The sequence below is a fragment of the Colossoma macropomum genome, unplaced genomic scaffold (assembly GCF_904425465.1).
Source record: "Colossoma macropomum unplaced genomic scaffold, Colossoma_macropomum, whole genome shotgun sequence".
NCBI classification, from domain to species: domain Eukaryota; kingdom Metazoa; phylum Chordata; class Actinopteri; order Characiformes; family Serrasalmidae; genus Colossoma; species Colossoma macropomum.
Window position 1 is genome coordinate 69995 of NW_023495395.1, and position 22723 is coordinate 92717.

The 22723-nt window shown below is 38.3% G+C and overlaps 1 protein-coding gene across 1 annotated transcript in view; it reads right to left on the reverse strand.

Annotated features, from left to right (window-relative positions):
• The window catches only part of LOC118802030 (sialoadhesin-like), a 35940-nt gene extending 31026 nt beyond the window's left edge, over window positions 1–4914 (reverse strand). The window contains exons 1-2 of the mRNA XM_036562479.1: window positions 4830–4914; window positions 1511–1780 (exon numbers count right to left, since the gene is read on the reverse strand). Coding sequence (XP_036418372.1) covers window positions 1511–1780; window positions 4830–4914 — 355 coding nt within the window. The remainder of the gene's footprint in view (window positions 1–1510; window positions 1781–4829) is intronic.
• Between the last annotated feature and the right edge of the window lie 17809 nt (window positions 4915–22723).

A 22723-nucleotide genomic window follows, 5' to 3' on the forward strand; every position in this document is an offset into this window, starting at 1 on the left:
TTTGTTAGACAAGCAAGTCTTCATTTTCTCATCAGTATAGAGCCCCGCTGGTGACATCCTGTATAAATAAAAATAATGCGTGGCCACGCCTTATTAACATGTGGGAACGAGATCCTAATGTGTGGCCACGACTTAGTAAGGCGTGGGAATGAGATGATTAAGTCATGGCCACGACTTAGTAAGGCATGGAAACGAGATCACGGCTTACTAAGCTCTGAGCTTAATACAAACTACAAAAAGCCAAATCTACCATGTGCCACTTTGACCAAATAGCCATTTTCATACATTTTCTGGCTGTTGCTCCTATAAAAGTCCATAAGGAACAGCCATTAAAAAATTCTTCTGACCCCAGTCTTAGCCCCCCTACCCATAAATGTCTATGCTCCTTCTCAAGGTGTTGCATGATGTATTAAAATTTGTTTGTTCTCATTGTTTTCATGTAGCTTCAACCAAAAATAATCCACCAACTCCAGATTCCCAAACCTGCACTAACCCTCCCCAAAAGTAGACACAATGCAACACACAGACTCCACTCAGAAAGGACCCTGGTCGCCAAACCAGGGAACTGAACTCTGGCCCTTCTTGCTGTGAGGTGACAGTTCTAACTTATCTTATCTTATTTTCTTGTAAATGTCCATCAAAGTTTACTGACCTTTGCCTGCCTCTAAAACGTCTTCTGGTTTTTAACTATGTTACTGTGCACCAAAGGGCAGGGGAAAAAAAATAGTGAATAATATCATGTTTCATCACCCACACCTGTAATTGGGTGAAACACTCGGCTAGCTCAGAGATCCTCCCTGAGGCTATTTTTCTCTTGGAAATACATCAAACTTTAGGAAAATCAACTGTGTTTTTATCGTGTGGCTCACATCCTGATGTGACTACTCTGTTAATGCAGTTAGATAGAAAACAAGTGAGAACACTGCCATTCAGACTCTGGTACAGGTCCTCTGAGCAGATCAATGCAATTCTAACCAAACTGTGGTGCATTTTGTTTAAAATATGACCACAAAACAGACCAAACACCAAATGAACCATCACCTCTTCTCTGCCTTTTTAGTTACATGCGACAGAAAAAGACATTATAGAAAAAATTGTTTAATTTTTAAACCGAGGCACCACCTCCTGTAGTAGATTTCTTTAGAACATCACAAGACATTTATAAAACCCACAAGCTATGTTAGATCAGAGTACAACATGCTTAAGAGGGTTTGTTGGATCTTATTGCAGTTATTTTCAACAAATGTATGTCATACAATCTTTTTTTGATTGCATTTTATGGCTTGATGTCCAATGTGTCAGTATGAACAGTGTGAACCAGAACTAGAACTGAACAATGTATCATTTTCTGCTTTGGTCTGGATGAACTGAACCAAACTACTATATAAATGGACTTTCAGATTTATGATGCCTTTATGTAGGTGTAACTGTAATATAAATGATTTAGTCCTACCTCTGCTGTTAACTCTCAGCACTATAAAATATGACTGAGTGAAAATCACTTACTCACCAGTAACGTTTACCCAGAGTGCATCACTGTAGTGTGTGTAGTAGACTGGGTTTCCTCTGCCAGCTCTGCACCAGTACTGACCTCCATCAGAGAGACTAACTGAGCTGATGGTGTAGACGTTGGTGATGGTCTCCTTCTCAGAGTTCTGTGTGTGTTTGGACCAATAAAACGTCCATCCAGCAGACTGAGGGAGTTTACAGTACAGAGTCACTGTGTTTCCTGTCAGTACAGCTCCTTCATGGTTTGAGGTGATTGTAGGTCTGACTTTTACTGTTGATGAAGAACAAAGTTCAGTTGAGAGAATTTAGACAATCAGCTTTATGTTATTTAGAAATGTAACTTTAATGTTGGCTTAATGTTTAACACAAACAGCAGAATTAACTTATGATGAGACATACAAGAATGTAACGTCTCCAACAAAACTGAAATGTTTCTAATGTAGCAAATACATCATTATATTTTGGAGAAAGTTTAACTTATTAAGCTCATCCACACATGATACCTTCACACCTCTGTTTCAGTCATCATTACAGAGGAAACAGATTGGAGAAAAGAAAAGTGGTAGCAGTAAATTAATCAGAATTATTAGACTAAGAAATTGTGTAAAGTGTAACTGAAGAAAATATAATGCCTGACAATCACTTATGTGTCCGAATCATCTGGATGTTTTTGTCATTTTTGTATCATTCCTGAAGCTGAAAAGGTTTTGGCTTAAACTCTGTGGGAAACTCACTCACAGCTCAGTATTAAAACTAGGGGTGCGGGAAAAAATTGATTCTTAGATGCATCACGATGCAGATGTGGACAATTCTGAATCGATTCACAAAAGTCAAAAATCGATTTTCTAAATATTTCATTTATAACGTATATGTAATGTTGACGGAACGCAAAAGGCGGAACTTGGAAGTGGGTATGTGCAGCGCCTGGACAGTCTGTGGCGGCACATAACAAAAACACCACTGGATGAGCGAGAAATCTGACCGGCCCCCTCTGCATTAAAGCCAGGTTAGACCAGGAGTCACAACACTAATGATAAGAAGAGCCATTTTGTCCTTTCAACAAAAATCAAACCACCTTGGGAGCCGCAACATTTATTGTCCAGTATGTGCTGATGTCCTAGTATAGGTTAAACAATATAAACGAAAACGCGGACTTGCTGTGCTCTGCTTTAAGCTTTAGCTATAGCCGCTTTTCTTCCGTCGCTTCTCACTGGCCAGCTTCTTGCTGAACTTTCCCGTTCCACCTTAAAGTCTGACTGCGGCGTTGAATGTTAATGCGGCACGATTTAAGGTGGAATGGGAAAATTAGAAAGAGAAGCGACTTCATCTTCGCAACGTTTTAGTTAGTGTTTGACAGTATCTCGTTTCCATACCAGGAAATCAACTGCGCTGCTTATAAACGCGAATAAGTCCATTCATCTCCAAATGTTCGTCTGTCTTTCTCTTTTCCTTTTTCGTTCGCTACTCGCTCGGCGAAACGTCGTTGCTACGTGAGAAGCGCCAGTTCTCAATCGTTACGAAACACCTTTTAGTCTGTTACAAGTCAGCCTGAGCTGAAAGTTTGATGGACGTAGAAACAAAAACAAAGGAAGTGGAGACTTTTGCAATTTTGCACTTTTGCAAATCAGAAAGTTGTTATTACTGTTTTCATTTAATAACAAAAATGATGTTTGTTGTTTGGTTTATATTCAGGTGGCTTTAGGTGGTGATTTTGAATACATTTTACAGAAAAAGAACCTCACCATCATTTACTTCTAGACAAATACTAATATATAATTATATTGTATAATATTTTATTATTATATAAACAATATATTATTTAATTTTCTATTTTACAAAATGTCTTATGAAATGTATTAGCACTTATTAATATATATCATGTGTAATGGACAATAATGAATATAAAATCAAGAACACACTGATTTCAGTTTTTATTCCCTTTTCTTCTTTTTATTTTTATATTCTGAAAAAAGTCTTAATCTGGTCTCAGTCTTGGCTTAATCTTGACCACTACTAAGTCCTGGTCTTGATTCAGACTCACCTCTAATAATCCTGACTATAACACTAGTGTGTTGCTTGAGATGTAGTCAAAACGATTTTAGTTCTAACTTTAATGAATTTGAAATGAAGACTTATTTTCTTGAGATTTTGATTTAGTAGGTCTAGTAATGACTAATAACTAAAGAACAATTATTACTCTGAGAAAATTGTATTATTTTGACATAATAAATAAAAAATAAGACAGTAACTATTTTAACTTCCTGTTTTGAAACACAAGTTTGTTATCAGCTGGTGGGATGAGCTGAACTTGAGTATCGTGCTGAGAACATTTAAAATTCCTGCTCCATTGGGAACTGTATGATTTTGTCTCGTGATCATGTAACAAGTAGCTTTAGTAATGCAGTGATTGCAGAGCCAAAAGAGTTTTGGAAAGAAAACCGTTGATTCATTATTCAGACAAAATTTGTTCTTAAAGGAAAAGTTCAATGAAAAATCTAATTAAAATTATTTACCACTCACCCCAGATGCAGTCGATAAGACCTGTTTAAAATCTGAGATGTGCTTCTTTAGTTTATAGCGGGAAGTGCTAGGTTAACATTGGAATTGGTCACCAAACTTGTCTGGGTAAATATATGCCAGAATCTTATTTGATTTCCTATAAAATTCTAACATAAAGCTACATAAACAAACCAAAAAAGGTAAAATTACATTATTTTTAAAAATTAAAGCTAAAACTGGAACTACATTAACATCTGCCTAACGTCCCAATTTGTAGCACTATTCCATTTTCAAACTGGACTGCAAGGAACTTTAAAACATACTATGCAGGAATGATGCTGTTTTTTCAGCATAGCGAGGCTTCATAACTGTGAGACAGTTAGCTAGAAGTTGCATCTTGAATAATGATAAAGCTGAGAAAATGAGGTGTTTTGTTCCATTTTGTATAAACAGTAAACAGAACAAAGAAATCTAGATGTAGTCTGATATGTTACCACTGATTCCCTGATGATGCAGAAACATGCAAACTGTGGCGTTTGGCAGAGAACCACAAACCAGCAAGAGAGCTGTTCAGTAAAAGTATTGAGCAAAATTTCAGTGCAGTGATCATTTTTCACCTGACGATTACAATGAAGGTCTCAAACAGGATTTTCTAAAATCTGCAGGTGCTCCAAATACATTTCTACAGATCTTCACTGTCCATTTTGTGCTCACTCTCATGTCATATGCATCTAACAAGCATGATAAATGTTGCTGACATCTGTAGCTCCTACCCACACAACAGAGACATGCTACCTCAGTCTGCATCACCTGGCACTCACCACAAGTACCACCAATGCCTGACATGTGAGGAGTTGCAGGTGTGTCCAGCGAGTCACTGGTGGGTCCAGCATCCACCTGACGCATTTCTTTATGAGCTCAGCTTCAAACACATGTACGGTTGAGGCTCATTTGTGATGAAAACGTGGTTGTCAAAATCATAATCAAATACTGTTTTTATTTTCCAAGTGCAGTTTAGTTTCTCTGCTAAGTTACTTTATGGTGCCTCTGTGTGTTTAAGAATTCACAAAGAATTCACAATAATTCGCAAAACAAATGAAGATCTGGATGCATTTTTGGCTTGTTGAGAGGGGTTTTTGGGCATGTATTTATGGAGATGAGATTGGTGACAGTCTGCTGTTCAGTGTTTGTTAGCAATGTTACCCAAGTATCTCCTATTGTAAAATAATCTAAAGGAAGTGATTAATCATGTCAAACTACTCATTTAAGACACTTTGACAGGTGTAAAATACACCTACAGAATTAGGAAATGTCTAATACCTGTTTCACTGAAAGGTTTTTAATAATATAACATTTCAAGTGTTCACAAAATGTTCACATTTGATTTCTTCAATGATAAACTAATTTATATAAATAAACATTTGTGATAAAATCTCTCTTTTCTCCCTCTCAGTAACAACAACAGCAGATACATTATTCCCAAAAGTAATCCAGCTTTTCTCAGGCATTAAACAGTGCACACTCAATATTTACTATCAGCCTTAGTAAATCTGAAATTAGTACCTTATAATAATAATTATCTCCTCCCAGGATTGTGTGCTTTTTGAGGAAAACTCCCGTAAATACATATGAAATATTCAACACATCACAGAGCTGTTTCTACATCATAATTAAAGTTATGAGGAAAAAAAACACAAACCTTCAGAAACTACCAATGGCAAGACCTCAGTGTTCTCATAGCTAGTTGTAGAAATGATTGTGTATTAAATGTGAAGAATAAGATGTGTATGGAAGTTTACATGAGAGCTAATTAACTAATCCAGTAGATGTTTGTGCAATGATTTACCTTGAGTTTGTCCACAGTGGAAGAGCACAATCAGCACTAAAGTAGGAGAGAAACAGAGAACATGATGCATTATTGTGAAGTATTAGCTGCTGTTACAGGTAGAACAAATAATCAACAGTTAAAATCACAAGTCTGTTCAGCACAAGAGTAAATCAACTAAACTATCATTTCTGACCTTAAACCAGTCTGGGCAAGAGCAGCGCTCAACCTAACGCTGGGCAAAATATAACACAGTTTCTTACGTAGTTAAACAGACTCTGCAGTCTGCTGAAAGCACATGATGCAGCTCTCAAATCTAGCAACAGTGAAGAACTTAAAGCTGTCAGACACAACCTAAAGGCTGGTGTCAGGGCTGCAAAACACAAGAACGGCACAAAAACTGTAGCCTTCTTCAATGCCAGCTTACATCCCCAAGACATATGGCAAGGAATCCAATCAATCACTTGCCATAAGGATGAGCCAGCACTCATACTAGCTATAGATGAGGTGAGGAGAGCACTGATCTCAGCTCAGGTCTCAGTTCAGAAAGTAGCTTGTCCAGATGGCATTCCAGGTCTGGTCCTGAGAGCGTGTGCCAACCAGCTGGCTGCCACCTTCACTGACGTCTTTAACCTTTCCCTGGCACAGTGTACTGTTCCCACCTGCTTTAAAGCCTCATCCATCATCCTGGTCCCAAAGAAACCCATCATCTCATGTGATGAAGCGCTTCAAGAGACTGATCTTAGATCATATAAAGAGCAGTTTTCCTAGTACTTTGGACTTCCATCAGTTTGCCTACCACACAAACAGATCTACTGATGACACAGTCTCCCTGGCAATGCACACTGCAGTCAACCACCTGGGTAAAATGAATACCTATGTCAGAATGCTGTTTACTGACTTCAGCTCTGCCTTCAATACCATCACCCCCTCTAGACTGGAGAGGGAGTAAAGTGCATTCACCACTGAGTATCGAAGGGATGATGGTGGAAAAGAAGAGCAGCTTCAAGTTCCTCAGTGTCCACATAGCCACGTCACACCTGGTCACTCAACACATCACAAATGTCAAAAAGGCCCAACCTCATCTCCACTTCCTCTGAAGGCTGAGGAGAGTCAACCAGGCACAACAGCTCCTCTGCAACTTCTACAGGTCCACTGTGAAGAGTATCCTGACAAGCTGCATCACAGTCTGGTATGGCAGCACCACTGCTGCTGGACATAAGACACTGCAGAAGGTGGTGAAAACTGCCCAGCACATCACTGCAGCTTCCCTCCCACCCAGACAGGACATCTACAACAAGAGATGTCTGAGAATCTAAATGTCTGTTAATGATCTAAATCCTGATCCTTCCATCTTACTCAACATATCTACACACTGAGCTCTACTAGCTCAAAAGACTGTATACACACTGCACTTTTAACAGGAGCTCTCTAACACATTTAAGCTTTATATTGTCTATACCTGAGCGTTTATGCTATAAGCTGTACATGTGAACATGAAGCTGCTAATGCTCATCTACCTGCACTGTATACTTTGTAAATATAACATGTGATGCTCTTTACAAATACTTATAATTTCCACACTTGACCTGGTTTACCTCAATATACTGTACACATTTCAAATTAAATACACCTATTTTCACTTAGAAAATAAACAAAACATTTTGATAAAGTGCAGCATCAGCACATCTATAGATGTCATATTAGTAAAACATTTCAGTTTTATAGAGCTGATAATTGCTGATCTAATTTAAGGCCAAAAATAAATTTCCCAGTGTTGCCAAAAATTAAACTGCCAGACTTTTCTGGCTATTACAACCAGCCCCTCAGCCTGTTATAACTGACCCTGACTGTGAGGTAAGTACAGTCACTTACACAGCACTAAGAGCTCAAAACTAAGTTTATGTTTAAAACTGATGTGTTGAGTAAACAGACATGGTTTGAGGAAACTGACTGCCTTAAACTCAAATCATTTGACCATAAATAACTTCCTCAACAGACTATCAACAAAGTATGTTTTATTATTGTGTACATTTAAGAAAATGGATTAACTGGACTAACTCCATTCATGTTATTGACTTTAAAATGAATGAGTATTTTAAACTTTTATATGATAATTACACTAACTTAAAAAATAAGTAATTGTAACCTATGGAAATCAGGTCAGAGTAACTTATATCCACTGAGTTTTAACAAACTCTGCCACATAAGTTGACCTAACTGTTATTTCTTATAACTATAGTTGTAACTGTAGAGTAACTGTTCTGTTTTTGTAAACACACACATTCCTGTAGAGCAGGTGAGGTTCGCACGTCTGAGGCGATGTATGTAACTTTGTTCTCAAAATTTAACTCAATGTGCAAAAGCAGTCACTGCAGAATCCAGTCACCACAGAACCGCACTCAGCAGGTGGGAACAAGATAACTGAGCTCAAACAGCACCAACTTTAATAAACCAAACTCAGAGTTCACTGAGAATAGAGGGGTTTCTAAAACACAGTAAACAGGCAGACACCCAGGGGAATGTAGGCTTAAGAGAATGACAACACACAGATGTTAAACAAGGTAGAAAGACAAACCCAACATGCAAACAGAGCCAAGAGAAATACGAGTTTTACTAACAAATATCAAGTAAAGCTGACAAGTCTTAATACACTACACTAAACCCTGTTTCCAGAAAAGAAGAGATGCTATATAAAATGTTAATAAAAACAAAATGCAATGATATGCAAATCATTTAAACCCTATATTTAATTAAAAATAGTACAAAGACAACATTTCAAATGTTAAACCTGAGAAATTTTAATGTGTTCTGAAAAATATGCCCATTTTGAATTTGATGCCAACATCAGTGTGAGGTCAAGTTCTAGGCAATTATTTTAGTTAACATGATGTGAGTTTTAAGGCAGTCTGACTAAATTACACTGAAATGTTGCAGTACATCTCGAGACCGTAAGTCTGGACTTGGCCTTGTCCCAGTCTTTGGGTAATGTGCACTCAAAGAAACTGTTCTTGAGACCAGCTGAGTGCAGCGCCTCCATCTGATGTAACTGGAAAGGGATTTTTTCTGTCCTTATTGAATATAAACCTTCACACAAAATAAAACATGTTTTATTCGGTGTGAAGGTTTATAAATAAAATATGTTTGCTGCTGTTTGAGGATCTATTCAATGATGGATTAACTGGGTTTTATTTGTTTGTTGATTCTCATTGGTTCCAAAATTCAGAGGGCAGATCAGAATGTTTTGTCTTATTATTATTATTGAATCATAATAAATAAATAGAGCATGTGATAAATTTTATTTTATTAAAATAAACTTACCTTTCATAGTAGAATTGCATGGGACTCTTATTATGACAGCACTGATGTTTCAGCTGAACAAAGTGAAGTAATTGTGAGTGAAGTTATTGAGTGAAATGCTGTGAATGAAGTTCTCTGTGGATTCGTTTGATAATTCTGTTCATTTCTTAATTCTGACACTCTGTATCTACACTGTGTAATGAATGAATCAGGCTCATGACAGACCCACGGGACACTACTGTGAGACCCCTCATGTAGATAAAGGACTGTTTTATTCTCTTTGACGGTTTTGTTGATATTCAATAATGATAGATAAAAAGTTCAGATTCTAACTACCTCAGATGGAGGAATCACACTCGACTGGTCTTGAAAACAACTACTGAGCCCACTTTACCGAGACTGAAACAAGGCCGAGTCAGGACCCCCATGGACCCTAACAGAGCAGGTACTATTTGGGTGGTGGATCATTTTCAGCACTGCAGTAACACTGATATGGTGGTGGTGTGTTAGTGTGTATTGTGCTGGTATGAGTGGATCAGACACAGCAGTGCTGCTGGAGTTTTTAAACACTGTGTCCACTCACTGTCCACTCTATTAGACACTCCTACCTTGTCAGTCCACCTTGTAGATGTAAAGTCAGAGACGATAGCTCATCTGCTGCTGCACAGTTTGTGTTGGTCATCCGCTAGTCCTTCAACAGTGGTCACAGGATGCTGTTGGATGGATATTTTTGGTTGGTGGACTATTCTTAGTCCAGCAGTGACACTGACGTGTTTGAAAACTCCAGCAGCACTACTGTGCCTGATCCACTCGTACCAGCGCATGAATAAATGACAAAGTTTTCAAGACCAGTTGAGTGTGATTCCTCCATCTGAGGTAATTAGAATCTGAACTTTTTATCTATTATTATTGAATATCAACAAAACCATCAAAGAGAATAAAACAGTCCTTTATCTACATCAGAGGTCTCACAGTAGTAAGTGAGAGAGAGAGAGAGAGAGAGAGTTTGTGCATGAATAAATGACAAAGAGTTTAATTAAGTGTGTGTCTGTCTATGACCTACAAACTAAACTGAATCTGGCTGTAAAGGAAAGGAGTGATTCTTACTGTGGTTTTACTGGGTCTTTGTCTTTGACTACAGAAAACTATATTTGTGCTTTGTGTGTCATTTTACACAATATAACTTGATACTTTCAGTTTTCTCTCATTCTAAAACCTGTGAAAGTACCGTGAAATTTACTGTGAGTGTTGCTAGGCCAGTTTCTGGGGGGCTTTTGGCCTCATTCAAAATGTATAATATACAAAAATCATGGTCAGGATGTTAACTAGATTACTTTATGTTGATATGAGGTAAAGAAAAGCTGATAGGCCAAAAAGCACAAACATTAGCGAGCTGAAGAGCAAACTATTTTTACAATTAATTTCTTTTTTTCATATTTCTATTTAATATTTCTAAAAATCACACCAATATTAGCTTTACATTGTGTTTCCTATAACGGGTAATACTGTTGTTGTGTTGATCGTGACAGTTTTATATCTCTGATTTTCTCAGTCTGTAGATGGTCATTAGGAGGTGGCAGCTCAGCAGGAAGACCAGACAGGTGAAAATATTTTTGCCAGTTCAAACAAGAAAATGAACTTATTGATCCTCGAGTTCTTGTAAATTTGAGTTTAATGAAAACAGCATGTTACTAAACACAGGCAGGGAGAGGGAGAGAAAGAAGCTGAAGGAGACTGAAAGATCTGAAGAAGCAGGTCTGATAAAGGTTAGTGTGTGCCAACTTAACCAAATAGCCATTGTGATCCATTTTCTGCTGTTTCTACTCTAAAAGTTCACGATGAACAGACATTTTTGGAGCCATTAAAACTGCCTCCATGGGGGAGCATGCCCCCAAACCTCGTTAGCAAAGTCTTAGCCCATCCATAAATCTCTAGTGATGCCTCCGTCTGGACAAGATGTACAAACCATACGGATTCCATGACACACATTTTGAACAAGAATTCCAATGTAGATTCTTCGGCTACATAAACTCAACAGGGTTTTCATTTTTAACTACGTCCACACTCGTACTGCAACATCAATATAAAGAGAATCTTTACTCACAGAGTAACAGAGAGAGCGGACTGAGCTCCATACTGCCCCAGTAATGACTGACTGAACAATGACCTAAACACTTCCTCTTTACTCACACACAAAGCACATGAGAGAAAGAGAGAGAGAGAGAGAGAGAGAGAGAGAGAGAAAATTACACCTCACAATCTGACAAACACTCACTCAGCTCCACCCATCCTCCCCACCAGTTATACTTCACACAAGACAACAGATCACATACACATCATAAGTTCCCCATTCTCTACACAACACAGTGCATCACGTCAGGGTCTGTAAAACCTTGTCCCCTCATTTAGTTCCTCCTCGTTAGCCATATGGCCAGTTTGGCTTGACCAAACACGAAGTTTAAAAGACAACATTTGGCCCGCTGTGAAAAAGTGTATTTTGGCCCCAGTATGAACAGTCCATAAGTGAAAGAAGTCAAGATTCAAACAAAGTCTGTGTAAAGCACCCAAATAAGATGTTCAGAGAGAGAGAGAGAGAGGGAGGATTATTGAGATAGTTTTGATACAAGAAGTCTTTGCTCATCATAAGAGGCCTTTAAGGGGCATCTTCAGTACTTTGTTTTACTAACATTAGTGTTGTGTTTTTGGTCACTGTCAAAAATGACACCAGCCTTGTTCTGCAACCAGTAGAATTTCATGGTCAACAGTATCAAAGGCAGCTCTGACATGCAGGAGAACCAAGACAGACAGACTTCCTGAGTCCCTGTTAACTTCTCAGTCTGAAGTTCTGTTTGTGTTTTGTCATAATGTGTTTTGCCTTAATGTGTTTTGTCTGAATGCTACAAACCAAAGTCCAACAAAGTTTAGATAAAAGCAGTGATTCAATTCAATTCTACCTTAAACTGATTTTGAATGAAAGCACAAAGAGAAGATAAGTTAACCTTCAGACTGTTTATGGAAATAATGAATGCTGTGTCCTCTGGGTCAAAGACTGTTGTTAATAGAATAAAGTTCAAACACCAGGGTCTATCATAGTCGGGGTGTGGGGTGGTATTAGTGGCTGTCTTGCACATCTTTGAGGTGTGAATGAGAGCAGAAAGGTGCTAAAATAGGTAACACCTGAAGATACGAGTCTTCTGACCACAGAGGAAAGAACTGACCGTGAGAACTGACTGCAGTGCAGAGTCCAAGGGAAAGTTCAGACCACCTCTCTGGGGCAAAGACACCAAAGCAGAGAGACCCAGCATTACGAGTCTGTTTAGATTTTATGGAAAGACACAACAAGAGCCTGGAAGTTATAGATCAGTAAGGTTATAAAAATTGTGAATAATATGACTTTATAGCTTTACGTAAAAGAGGCAGTAATTTCGACTTAAAAACAGTACTGTTTCAGGTCCTCATATGGTTGATGTTGTCATTACTGCAGTTTTACTATAATAAAAGTCAGACCACAAACACATCTCTAACTCCTCTCTGTTCTCAGGCCTCTGAGACTGTGAGTTTGGTGGATAAAGTGCACAAACATTTTACTCACAGACCAAAGATATATTGTATCTTTGTGTGTGAGGTTTTCTGTTCTCTGCTAAATAATTAACTAATTAGGTAACATTAGAAATCATGACTGTCCTTCTTGTTTCACTCATTAGCAAACATTAATGTGAAATTTCATTTGAATGGATACCATCCAGCTGTCAAATGAAACTAGAGATAGAACAACTCCACTCCACCGTACTGCTTTTTCTTTTCCAATAGTGATAGTCTAAGTTTTGCTTGATATTAATAACTGTCTCATTTCTTTCATTAAAAACAACGCAGCATAAAAATAAGCTACTTTTTACCTAAAGCGCTTCTTTTAAAGTGGGCATCTAAAAGTAGAAAACACTCTACTAAATACACAGCTAACATCACATCACAGAGTGTGCTATTTGGTCTAAAATCAGACCCTTTCAGTTTTTTTTTTCTTCAAATCAATATACACGTTACGAAAAAAAGTGTCAGACCTATACTTAAAAAGTGTTGGAAGAAAAAATTAAAAATATTAATAATAATATATCATACACAGCATTTTTTATCCCCTGTAATGATCTGGTTTGTGATCTTCACCAATGAGCCTAAACGTTATGGTCACCTGCCTAATATGCTGTTGGTCCTCCGCAAAAAAGCCTACAGACTTTATCAAAAGCAAAGGACGGTCGACAGTATAGAGGCGTGAGCAAAGAAAAAAACCCCTTACTGTGAAGATCTCTGAGAGCACAGTCGCCAGAACAACCTGTTTTTGTGTTTCTGTGTGTTATTGAGCCAAAAGCTACAAAAGGTTTGAGTTTTTGTCAGATTTTACTGGCGATTTTAAATATGTTTTTAAAACAGTAATTTGACCTTCAGTTTCAAGTATTTTGATCTCTACTCATTCAATGAGATAGGCAGGGGTGTCACTAGAGGTTCATGGATGGAGGGCTAAGCCTGTACTAATATAATATAACTAACATTACATCCATCCACTTACAACAGGCACAGATCAAGCAAAGGCACTCAAGTCAAGCAACACTGCCTCCTCTCTCTTAGATCAGCTGCAAAGTCCTAAATATATCATTCAAACACACAGAGTATAGATCAGCTCAGTCTCAGTTGGTGCCTAGCAGTGCCCATGCTAATATAGCGTAATTAACAGATTATGCTTGTAAAATGCAATCCCCATACGGAAGGAAACGTTCGGCGAAGTCTTCCTCTCCTCGCCGGGTGAAGAGGGCCTGCGGCTCTCCTGTTCCTCCGCCACCCACCTCCTCGCTCCCTGTCTCCGGTTCCTCAGGCTCCGACTGCCCTGGAGCTCCAACCGGTTAAGGTGATTCAGGATCTCACACACTTTGTTCGCGACCTCGAGTGGTCTGCCTTCGACTTCGGATTTCCCCGGCCTCTCCACGACTTCTACACGTGCCTCTGCTGTCTCGTCCCTGCCTTCCTTCAGTCTCTCCACCGCTGCGCCTGCACAGGCCTTGGGTAGGCCCTTCATTCCCCCTGCTGCAGTAGCTGTTTCGTCTCGCTTGTGGTCTGATATCCTTGAGGGTAAGGATGTTAATCTGGCTTCACTGCTTCTCCCCTCTCCGGCTATTGATCAGCAAATGGTTAACTGTGGTGACATTTACGTTTTTCTTAAAACATCCAATCCTCGGCTTCAGCGCAACCTCTCTTTTGGGGAGTTTGTTGATGCTTTTGGCGTCGGTAACACTTTACATTAAGGGTCGCTGATTAATCATTAAATATATAATAATCAACTATTAATTTCCCATTATTTACTTAATATTATTTATCTTCATTAAGTATTAGCTATTACTTTGTAATTGATTAAGCACTTATCAATTAGTAATTAAGTACACTGTTAGGTCATAAGTTAGTTTGTCATTAGTTTATGGCTTACTTACTCATTATCTGTGTACAAACTGCTGCTTATTACATTGTTTATTAACTAATAAGTATTTTTCTTCATATAAAGAAGTAACGTGATAACTTACTTACTTAGTCACTGCCATCATGTAGCTAAATGTGTCACAGAACCTGCTCCACGTTAGCCGGCTGGTGGCAGCAGCTGATGAAAGCTAACTAGCTTCCTTATTTTGGGAACACAGTTAGAAATGGCTTCTAGCGTTGCTAGCTAACCTAGCTACAGCTAAACAACGTCTACCAAATTCATACTACATAGAAGAACTTTAATTTCTTTTGAAAACAGAAATATTAGAGAAATCGCTGGCATGTTGTTCAACTACAGAGGCACTGCTTGATGTAAGCAGCTGCAGCAGCAGTAAGCAGGGCTACAACACACACAGCGTTTTAGCTGTGTTTAAAGTTAAATCAGTGCTTCTATTTACTTCCTATTCTCACTTTTTGTCATGAAAACTAACATATGTCTGTTGTAGCTCAGTATTTGAGCATTATAGTTCACTGCTAATGCTTAATCCGGACGTAATCGTGACTCTGTGAAAAGGGCCCATGGCCATTAGATCTTTACATTTTGACCATTAATTACTTCTTAAATTCCACTTAATCAACCATTCATTGCTTCTTAAATTCCTCTTACTTAATCATTAATTACTGCTTTTGTGTTGTCACTTAACTTGGAGGGACACAAAAGCAGTAATTAATGGTTAAGTAAGAGGAATTTAAGAAGTAATTAATGGTCAAAATGTAAAGATCTAATGGCCATGGGCCCTTTTCACAAAGACTCGCGATTACATCTGGATTAAGCATTACCAGTGAACTATAATGCTCAAATACTGAGCTACAACAGACATATGTTAGTTTTCGTGCACTGTCATGACAAAATGGCCATTAGATCTTTACATTTTGACCATTAATTACTTCTTAAATTCCTCTTACTTAACCATTAATTACTGATCTTGTGTTGTCACTTTACTTGGAGGGACACAAAAGCAGTAATTAATGATTAAATAAGAGGAATTTAAAAAACAATGAATGGTTGATTAAGTGGAATTTAAGAAGTAATTAATGGTCAAAATGTAAAGATCTAATGGCCATTAATCATCAAAGTTACGTAAAAAAAGAACACTTTTTTTTGTCTTTTATAAGGTTTGAACTGCTCTGCGTCTGATTCATAACAATTTTGTACGATGTGGAAACAAGTGGAGATTTGAGCATAAATGATACATCAGCTTCAGTGCATGAAACCAGCCTACCAGCATCTCATTTACATATCATTTACATGAAGCACACACTAATTCATGCAGATGTTTCAGTAGCCAGCCAATAAAACGGCAGTGTTTGGCATGAAAGCTAATGGTCCTGCTCGTGGGTGGAGTTTGATGTCCAGCAGTGAGTGCACTCCTCCCCTGCTGACCAAACTTAACAGTATTAAAATTAAAACAACTGGAAAAAATAAAATGTGAAATACAACTTAGTACTCTATGTTGTTAACATAGTAGAGTGATTGTTTAGTGTAATTAATTCCCTAAAATAAACGCTGTATTATTGCAGTGTATGACCGAAGCTGTGTTTGTGAGTCAGTAGTATGAAACAAAAGCACAGTGTAATGTGTCTTTAAATGGAACATGAAATAGTTGCAGCACTTATTTATATCAATGTGCATGTAAATTAAGTACATCTGCTTTTGTACTGGACTGTCATGCACACAAATTAGTATTATTGAAATTTTATATTGTTCTTATTTTTGCTATTACAGATTATGTTGATAATAGTTTTGGTTAATTAGCCACATATCCAGCATTTATGCCCAAATTTACATGCACTCCTACCAGATATGAGTTAGTTTGTACAGACATGCCAAGATGAAAGTGACGAACAACAAGACCGTCAGTGAATTTGTGTGACCATAATCTTTAATGAACAAGAACTAATGTGAGAAAAGTGAAGCAACTGAATATATGGAGGTGATGGAAAGTTAATTAACAGATAATTAGCGGGATTAACACGTAAGTGCTAGTAAGTTATCACGTTACTTCTTTATATGAATAAAAATGCTTATTAGTTAATAAACAATGTAATAAGCAGCAGTTAGTACACAAATAATGAGTAAGTAAGCCATAAACTAACGACAAACTAACTTATGACCTAACAGTGTACTTAATTACTAATTGATAAGTGCTTAATCAATTACTAAGTAATAGCTAATACTTAATGAAGAGTTAACTAATAAGTAAATAATGGGAAATTAATAGTTGATTATTATATAATTAATGATCGATTAGCGACCCTTAATGTAAAGTGTTACCGCGGCGTCTATAGGGACGTTTTGTGCCAGGTCTATCCTGATCGTAGGGAGGAGCTGGACCTGTATTTGTCTATGATGGCGGACTTTAGCCCGCGTTATGGCGGTACACTTTTTAATGAATATCACAAAGCTTTTTTGGTTAAGGCTGCCTGGTGTATTTCCCTTTATATCTCCAGACTGGACTGGTCTGTCACGGACACTGAATTGCTGATTTGCCTCTTCGGTGGCCACCGCACGCTGGCTTGCACTGTGTGTAGCTCTCATGGTCACTCTTTTGTCCTCTGCCCTAGGACCTATGCTGCTGCAGCGGCACCTGCTGTCCATGGTGCTGAAACTGTAAGCGCTCCTCGCGATAGTCTGGGCAACCCCCTTATCAATTTTAATGGGAACATTTTATGCAATAATTTTAATGAATCTGTCTGCCCTTAGCCTCACTGTAAGTTTTTGCATGTTTGTAGCTACTTAGTTTTGGTGTCGCTACTTGCAAGTATTCTGGCAAAAAATGGCTTATTTTTGATATGTCTTCTCCTCATTCGGATCTGGTTGCTAGTGTCAACAAATACATTCCTCTCAAGCCCTTTTCCCTGTGTAATGCTTCTGTTGATGTTGCATGCAAGCTAAACGCAATGCATGTGAGGGCCCGTCATCCAAACAAACATAATTCATGTGTGGGCTTGTTGCCCAACCAAACATAGTGCATTACTTGGTGGTACTCCTTACCGTTACCTTAAGCATGAATTTGTTGCTCTCTGCCAACTGTTTGCAGCATCAAGGCCTCTTGGAGTTTCCTTTTAACCTGATGATAATTTAAACCTTAAAGCCTCCTTATTTACTTCAGGTGACCTAAGGCCTGTCACTTATTACACCAACCACAATGGGCTCTTTGTTCTCAATACCATTCACTTATCACTCAGTCATAGCATACCCAATAATTAAAAGCATTTAGTACATTTAATCAGTAATTTAACTGCACTTGATATTAATACCCACAACTCAACAATCTGTACTTTTATTGTTATTATACAAACACTGTTTCCACCTAAACTTTGCTTGTTTACAAAAAGTGATTTCATAGCCACTTGGTTCCTAATGGAAACTGTTTGCCTTCAGTGTTTTGTGCTTATGATAATTTTAGGTCTCGGGTCTGCAGCATTTTCCTTCTCACAACATCCAGATTACACGTTAACGTTTGGCTGCTTCTGCTTAGCGATATCATTACTTAATCCATTTTTCGTCCATAACTCAGCTAGAGAATTCCATTTAATGTACCTCCCTGTTTAAAAAAGTCATAGAACCCATTAAAAGTGTCTGTCGGTTCCTGGTGGTTTTCAGTAGTCGCTAATGGTGTTCTCGGTTGATATCACAGCGTAAAGCATTCAGATCATTTAATTAGGTGTTCTGGGACTGATTCCATATACAGTTGTTCGTTTCCTAAAGGTCTATAAAGGCAACCATCAAGCCGATTCCCGTTAGGAAGCAAAACCATCAGGTTTTATTCCAAACGGTTCTAATCGTCTTCAGCATGGCTTTCATGAGTTTCAGCAGTAGTCTGTTTGTTTTTCTGCGAATGAACCCAACATTATTTTTTATCGTCGTGGTTTTATTTTGAAAGTTTCCATATTTAATTACCTTATAATTAGTATGACAACGTTAACATACATTCAGTGTAACTCTTGTTGCCCAGCAGTTCGTGATTCGCTGTTTTTCCTCATACAACCAACAGAAACTCTGTCGTGTCAGAGCGGCGCTGGTGGGCTGACGTCGTTAACAGGCTGGCGGTGCAGGTCAGGCTGAGAGCGCATGTCTGCAGACAGACCCTTAGATTGACTAATGCAAAAAATGACGGACAGCTCGTTCTAATCTGCGGTTGGCCAATGCAAAATGTGATTGACGGCCAAGAGTAGTTATTTAATTGTTTGATGCAAAAAATGATTGACAGACTCCCGCCCCCTCCCGCCTCCCTGCCCTCAGAAAAATGTTACCAGTATTAAAATAATAATTAGGATGTTCTGAGAGCCTAAATCAGTTTATCAGGGGGTCAGCAGTATATTAAGATGAGTCTGTACTGGATTAGCCCTGAGTGCAGGTACATTTGTAGATCTTTTCAAATCAAGCTAAAAGAACAGATCTATCGTGTTTCAGTGAGCATCAGATGAAGAACAGAGAACTGCAGGGGAACCTGCTTATTTTGTTCTGACTTCTTTTTATCTGCCCTCAGTCTGTACGTGGAACTGTACACTGACAAAACCCGCTTAAGGAGGCTGCCAGTCTAATGATGTGTATTCAGTGTGCAGTGACTTTAGCTCACATGTAGCAATATTCATATTTCAACTCTTTAATGACCTCATAATTCAGAGGATCCAGTGGTATTCGGCAGAAAAATGTTCACAGGACAAAACGTATCAGGTTCTGAAAATTTTTATTTAACACAGAGAGAGGCGATTTTTCGAAAACCCTATTCATTCTGGCCATAGAGAAATGGGGCTTAGACCCGGAGTTCCTAATATGGGCATAACGAGGACTATAGAATGACGCACGACTACAGTGGTCTATAGATGAGAGCAGCGCGTCCGGGAACTTTGCCCTTGTGTAATGATCCCGCCCCTTTTTGGGTGATAGCAGATCCTCTAATTTGACTGGCAGTCAGTCAAAATCCTGAGGTCTTTGACAACTTAATAGCATAAGAACTGTACTGATTTGTAGCTACTGGAGGTGTCATATTTATGATTTGATTCCCTATGTCTTTATTATCATTGCATTAATGCAGCATTTAGACACACTTTGGATGTGGATTTACTTGTTACCTATCAATAAACCAGGAGAAAAGCTCTCTGCAGCCAGTGGCAGTGAGCCTGCTGTTAGTTAATCTAAACATTCAGAATCAGAATCAGTTTTGTTACAGGCTAACATTAAATTGGAATTTCCTCGGCTTTCCCTGAGTTCTAAGTACTGCCCTTTCAATGCAGCTTCAACATTTACTGCTTTGCTTTTTAACACTATAACTACTGAATTTATTCATTATTAATTCATCATTAACCTACCTGTGATGAAGCGTTTGCCACAGATGTATACGTACTGACTGGCCAGATACCCAATTTACCATTTTTATCCACTCTGCAGATGGCCTGAAGCCACAGATTTCTTCTTTTGTTCACTCTTTGGGGCATTAAAAAAATCATAAACTGTTTTTTATTGTTGTAACTTACGAGCGAAATGAGACAGAGCAGCTTTTAGGCATGGTTTGTTTTCACCCAAAAGGGGGCGTGGTCGTATGGACGACAGGGAAGTGATGTATGCTTGCTCATCCATAAAAGCCAGCATAAACTATATAAATTATATATACATGCAGTCAAGGATGAAGGTAGCCTGTTAAGCAAACAGTGCAGCTTTTAGTTTAGCAGTTTCAGTTATATAAGCTTTACTTTACTTTGTTAGTAAGCATTGTTAGCTATTGAGTTCCTACTTAAACATACCTGATCCAACTAATCAGCTAATTACCAGGTTTAATTGGTGTACTACATTCTTAAAAAAGATGGTCCTTCAGGGGTTCTTTAGTAAAGACAGTGGTTCTATACATTACCAAAAAGTGTTCTTCTATGTTTACAAGCTCAGAATTAATTTTAATTTTTTTTTGGCAGGTGTGTTACACATACACGGAATCTATTTTGTGAGTGCACACATGTAACATGCTAAACAGACCAGACAAGCACACAGACTAGTAACAAATATTTTTCAAAGGGTTACAAATATAATACATTAAAAATACAATAAATAGACTAAAAACAATAATAAAGGGCCAATGCGAAAGGAGCTAAGGAGAAAATTCTATATAGAACCATTGTCTTTACAAAAGAACCCTTGAAGAACCTTCTCTTTTAAGAGTGCAGAGCTGGGAAAGCAGCATACTGTGCTGAGCTGTAGTTCCCTGGTCCTGGTGCATGACACATGCATGCTAGAATTCTTTTTGACTGCCAATGTAATAAGTTGCACTGAATCACAGTGGGGACAATTTAGCCAGGTATTTATTAGCCCAAGCGTAACAATGTAATAAAAACACACTGTTCCCATGAGCATTTCCAGTGGCATTAACTCTCATGAAATAGTCTCTGATGTTTGCTCACTTCATGAATCAGAATTGGATTATGAGACCTCTGACCCATCCCCTGCACACACAGAGAAAGAGAGTGAGCATCCTGAATTTGAGGAAAACAGCAGGTACTCTCATCATGACGAGGCCTGTTCTTCTTGGCAAGAAAGTGAAAGAAGTATCCAAGAAGATCTTGCATTGTGCAACTGAAGACCTCGTAAAAGTGATGCACTCACATGGGCTATTATTGCCTCTTACATCTCGAACGCTCTTTAAACCACCAAGATCTGTCGAGACATCTATCAAGTCAGAGATGCAATACATTCATTTCCCTCTGGAAGAGGAAATTAAAAAAGTTCCCCACCGAGGAACACCAAACCGCATGGAGAATATTACAGCTGTGAGAAATCAAAGAGGTCTCTACATAAATGGACGCATTCGCTATGTAGATGTAGAAAATCTCACCCTCCGCAAAGACACATCATTCAGGGAGGAAAGGCAAGCTGACCACCACCATGGACACACTCCCCTCAGTGAGCTTCCCATTGATATGGATTTGGGATTTCCCATTGATTACATGCCCCAGAGGTCAGAGGACAAAGAGGGAGCAGCAGGACTACAAAAATGTCTGTATACTGGAAAGTTAGTTCTATGTGATTTTGCGGCAAGATATATACAAACATTTCCAAGGCCTTAACACTGCCATGTTCATTTTGCTCTCTCCACTACTGACATACTGATGCAGAATATGCACAAAAACTGCTGACATACTTTGTAGCAAAAGGTCTGGAATTCTGTGGTCTAGAATTCCTAGTGTACAATCTGCATTTGATGCTGCACATCACATCAGATGCCACACGCTTTGGATCCCTTAGTGAATGCAGTGCATTTCTATTTGAAAATTATATGCAGTCATTGAAGAAGATGGTACAATCTGGTAAAAATCCACTGGTGTAGATTGTAAAGAGGCTTAAGGAAAGGCAGGCAGACGTCAACCAGATCAAAAAAGGATGGATGCAGTAACTAACAAGAGGCCAGAAAATGCCGCAATTGTGCAAGACGGACGATGTTGTGAGGTAGCTGAGGTGACTGCAGAACGATATATATGCTGCATCATTGTGAATCCTGAACCCATACTTTCAGATCCTTGCAGTTCAACACTGTTTGGGGCCTATGCATTAAAAAAAACACCACCAGCATTACTAAAAATATTCAGGAAGCGGGACATAAAGCCAGTAAAATGGAGCAAGGGAGGAAAATAATCCAGGGTCACACAGTTCAAAAGCTACCACTCTAGCCGGTTATATTTTATACTATGTGATAAACTGAAAGTGTTTTCAGGAAAAAAAAACAATTTTTGGTTTTAACCCAGTCATTTAATATAGTGCTCAGATTTGAAAAGAATATTAAAATATGACCCCCAGCGTGTTTGTGTGTGGGACTGAGTAACGTGACGTTACATAACCATGTTTAATGCAGACACTATTTGACGTGTTTTCTTCTCAAACACTTATACATGTATATCTGAATTTGACAAACCTATTTTACAGACAACTGTGCCACAGAGAACTTTCAGCTTTCCTGTCTTCAATATGAAAGCAAGGCAGCATGTAGTTTTTCATAATTTAATTGATTTAATATTCCTATTTGAATTTTCTTGTACATGCAACTGTCATTTAAATTCAAATTATTTGCTATGTAATTAACA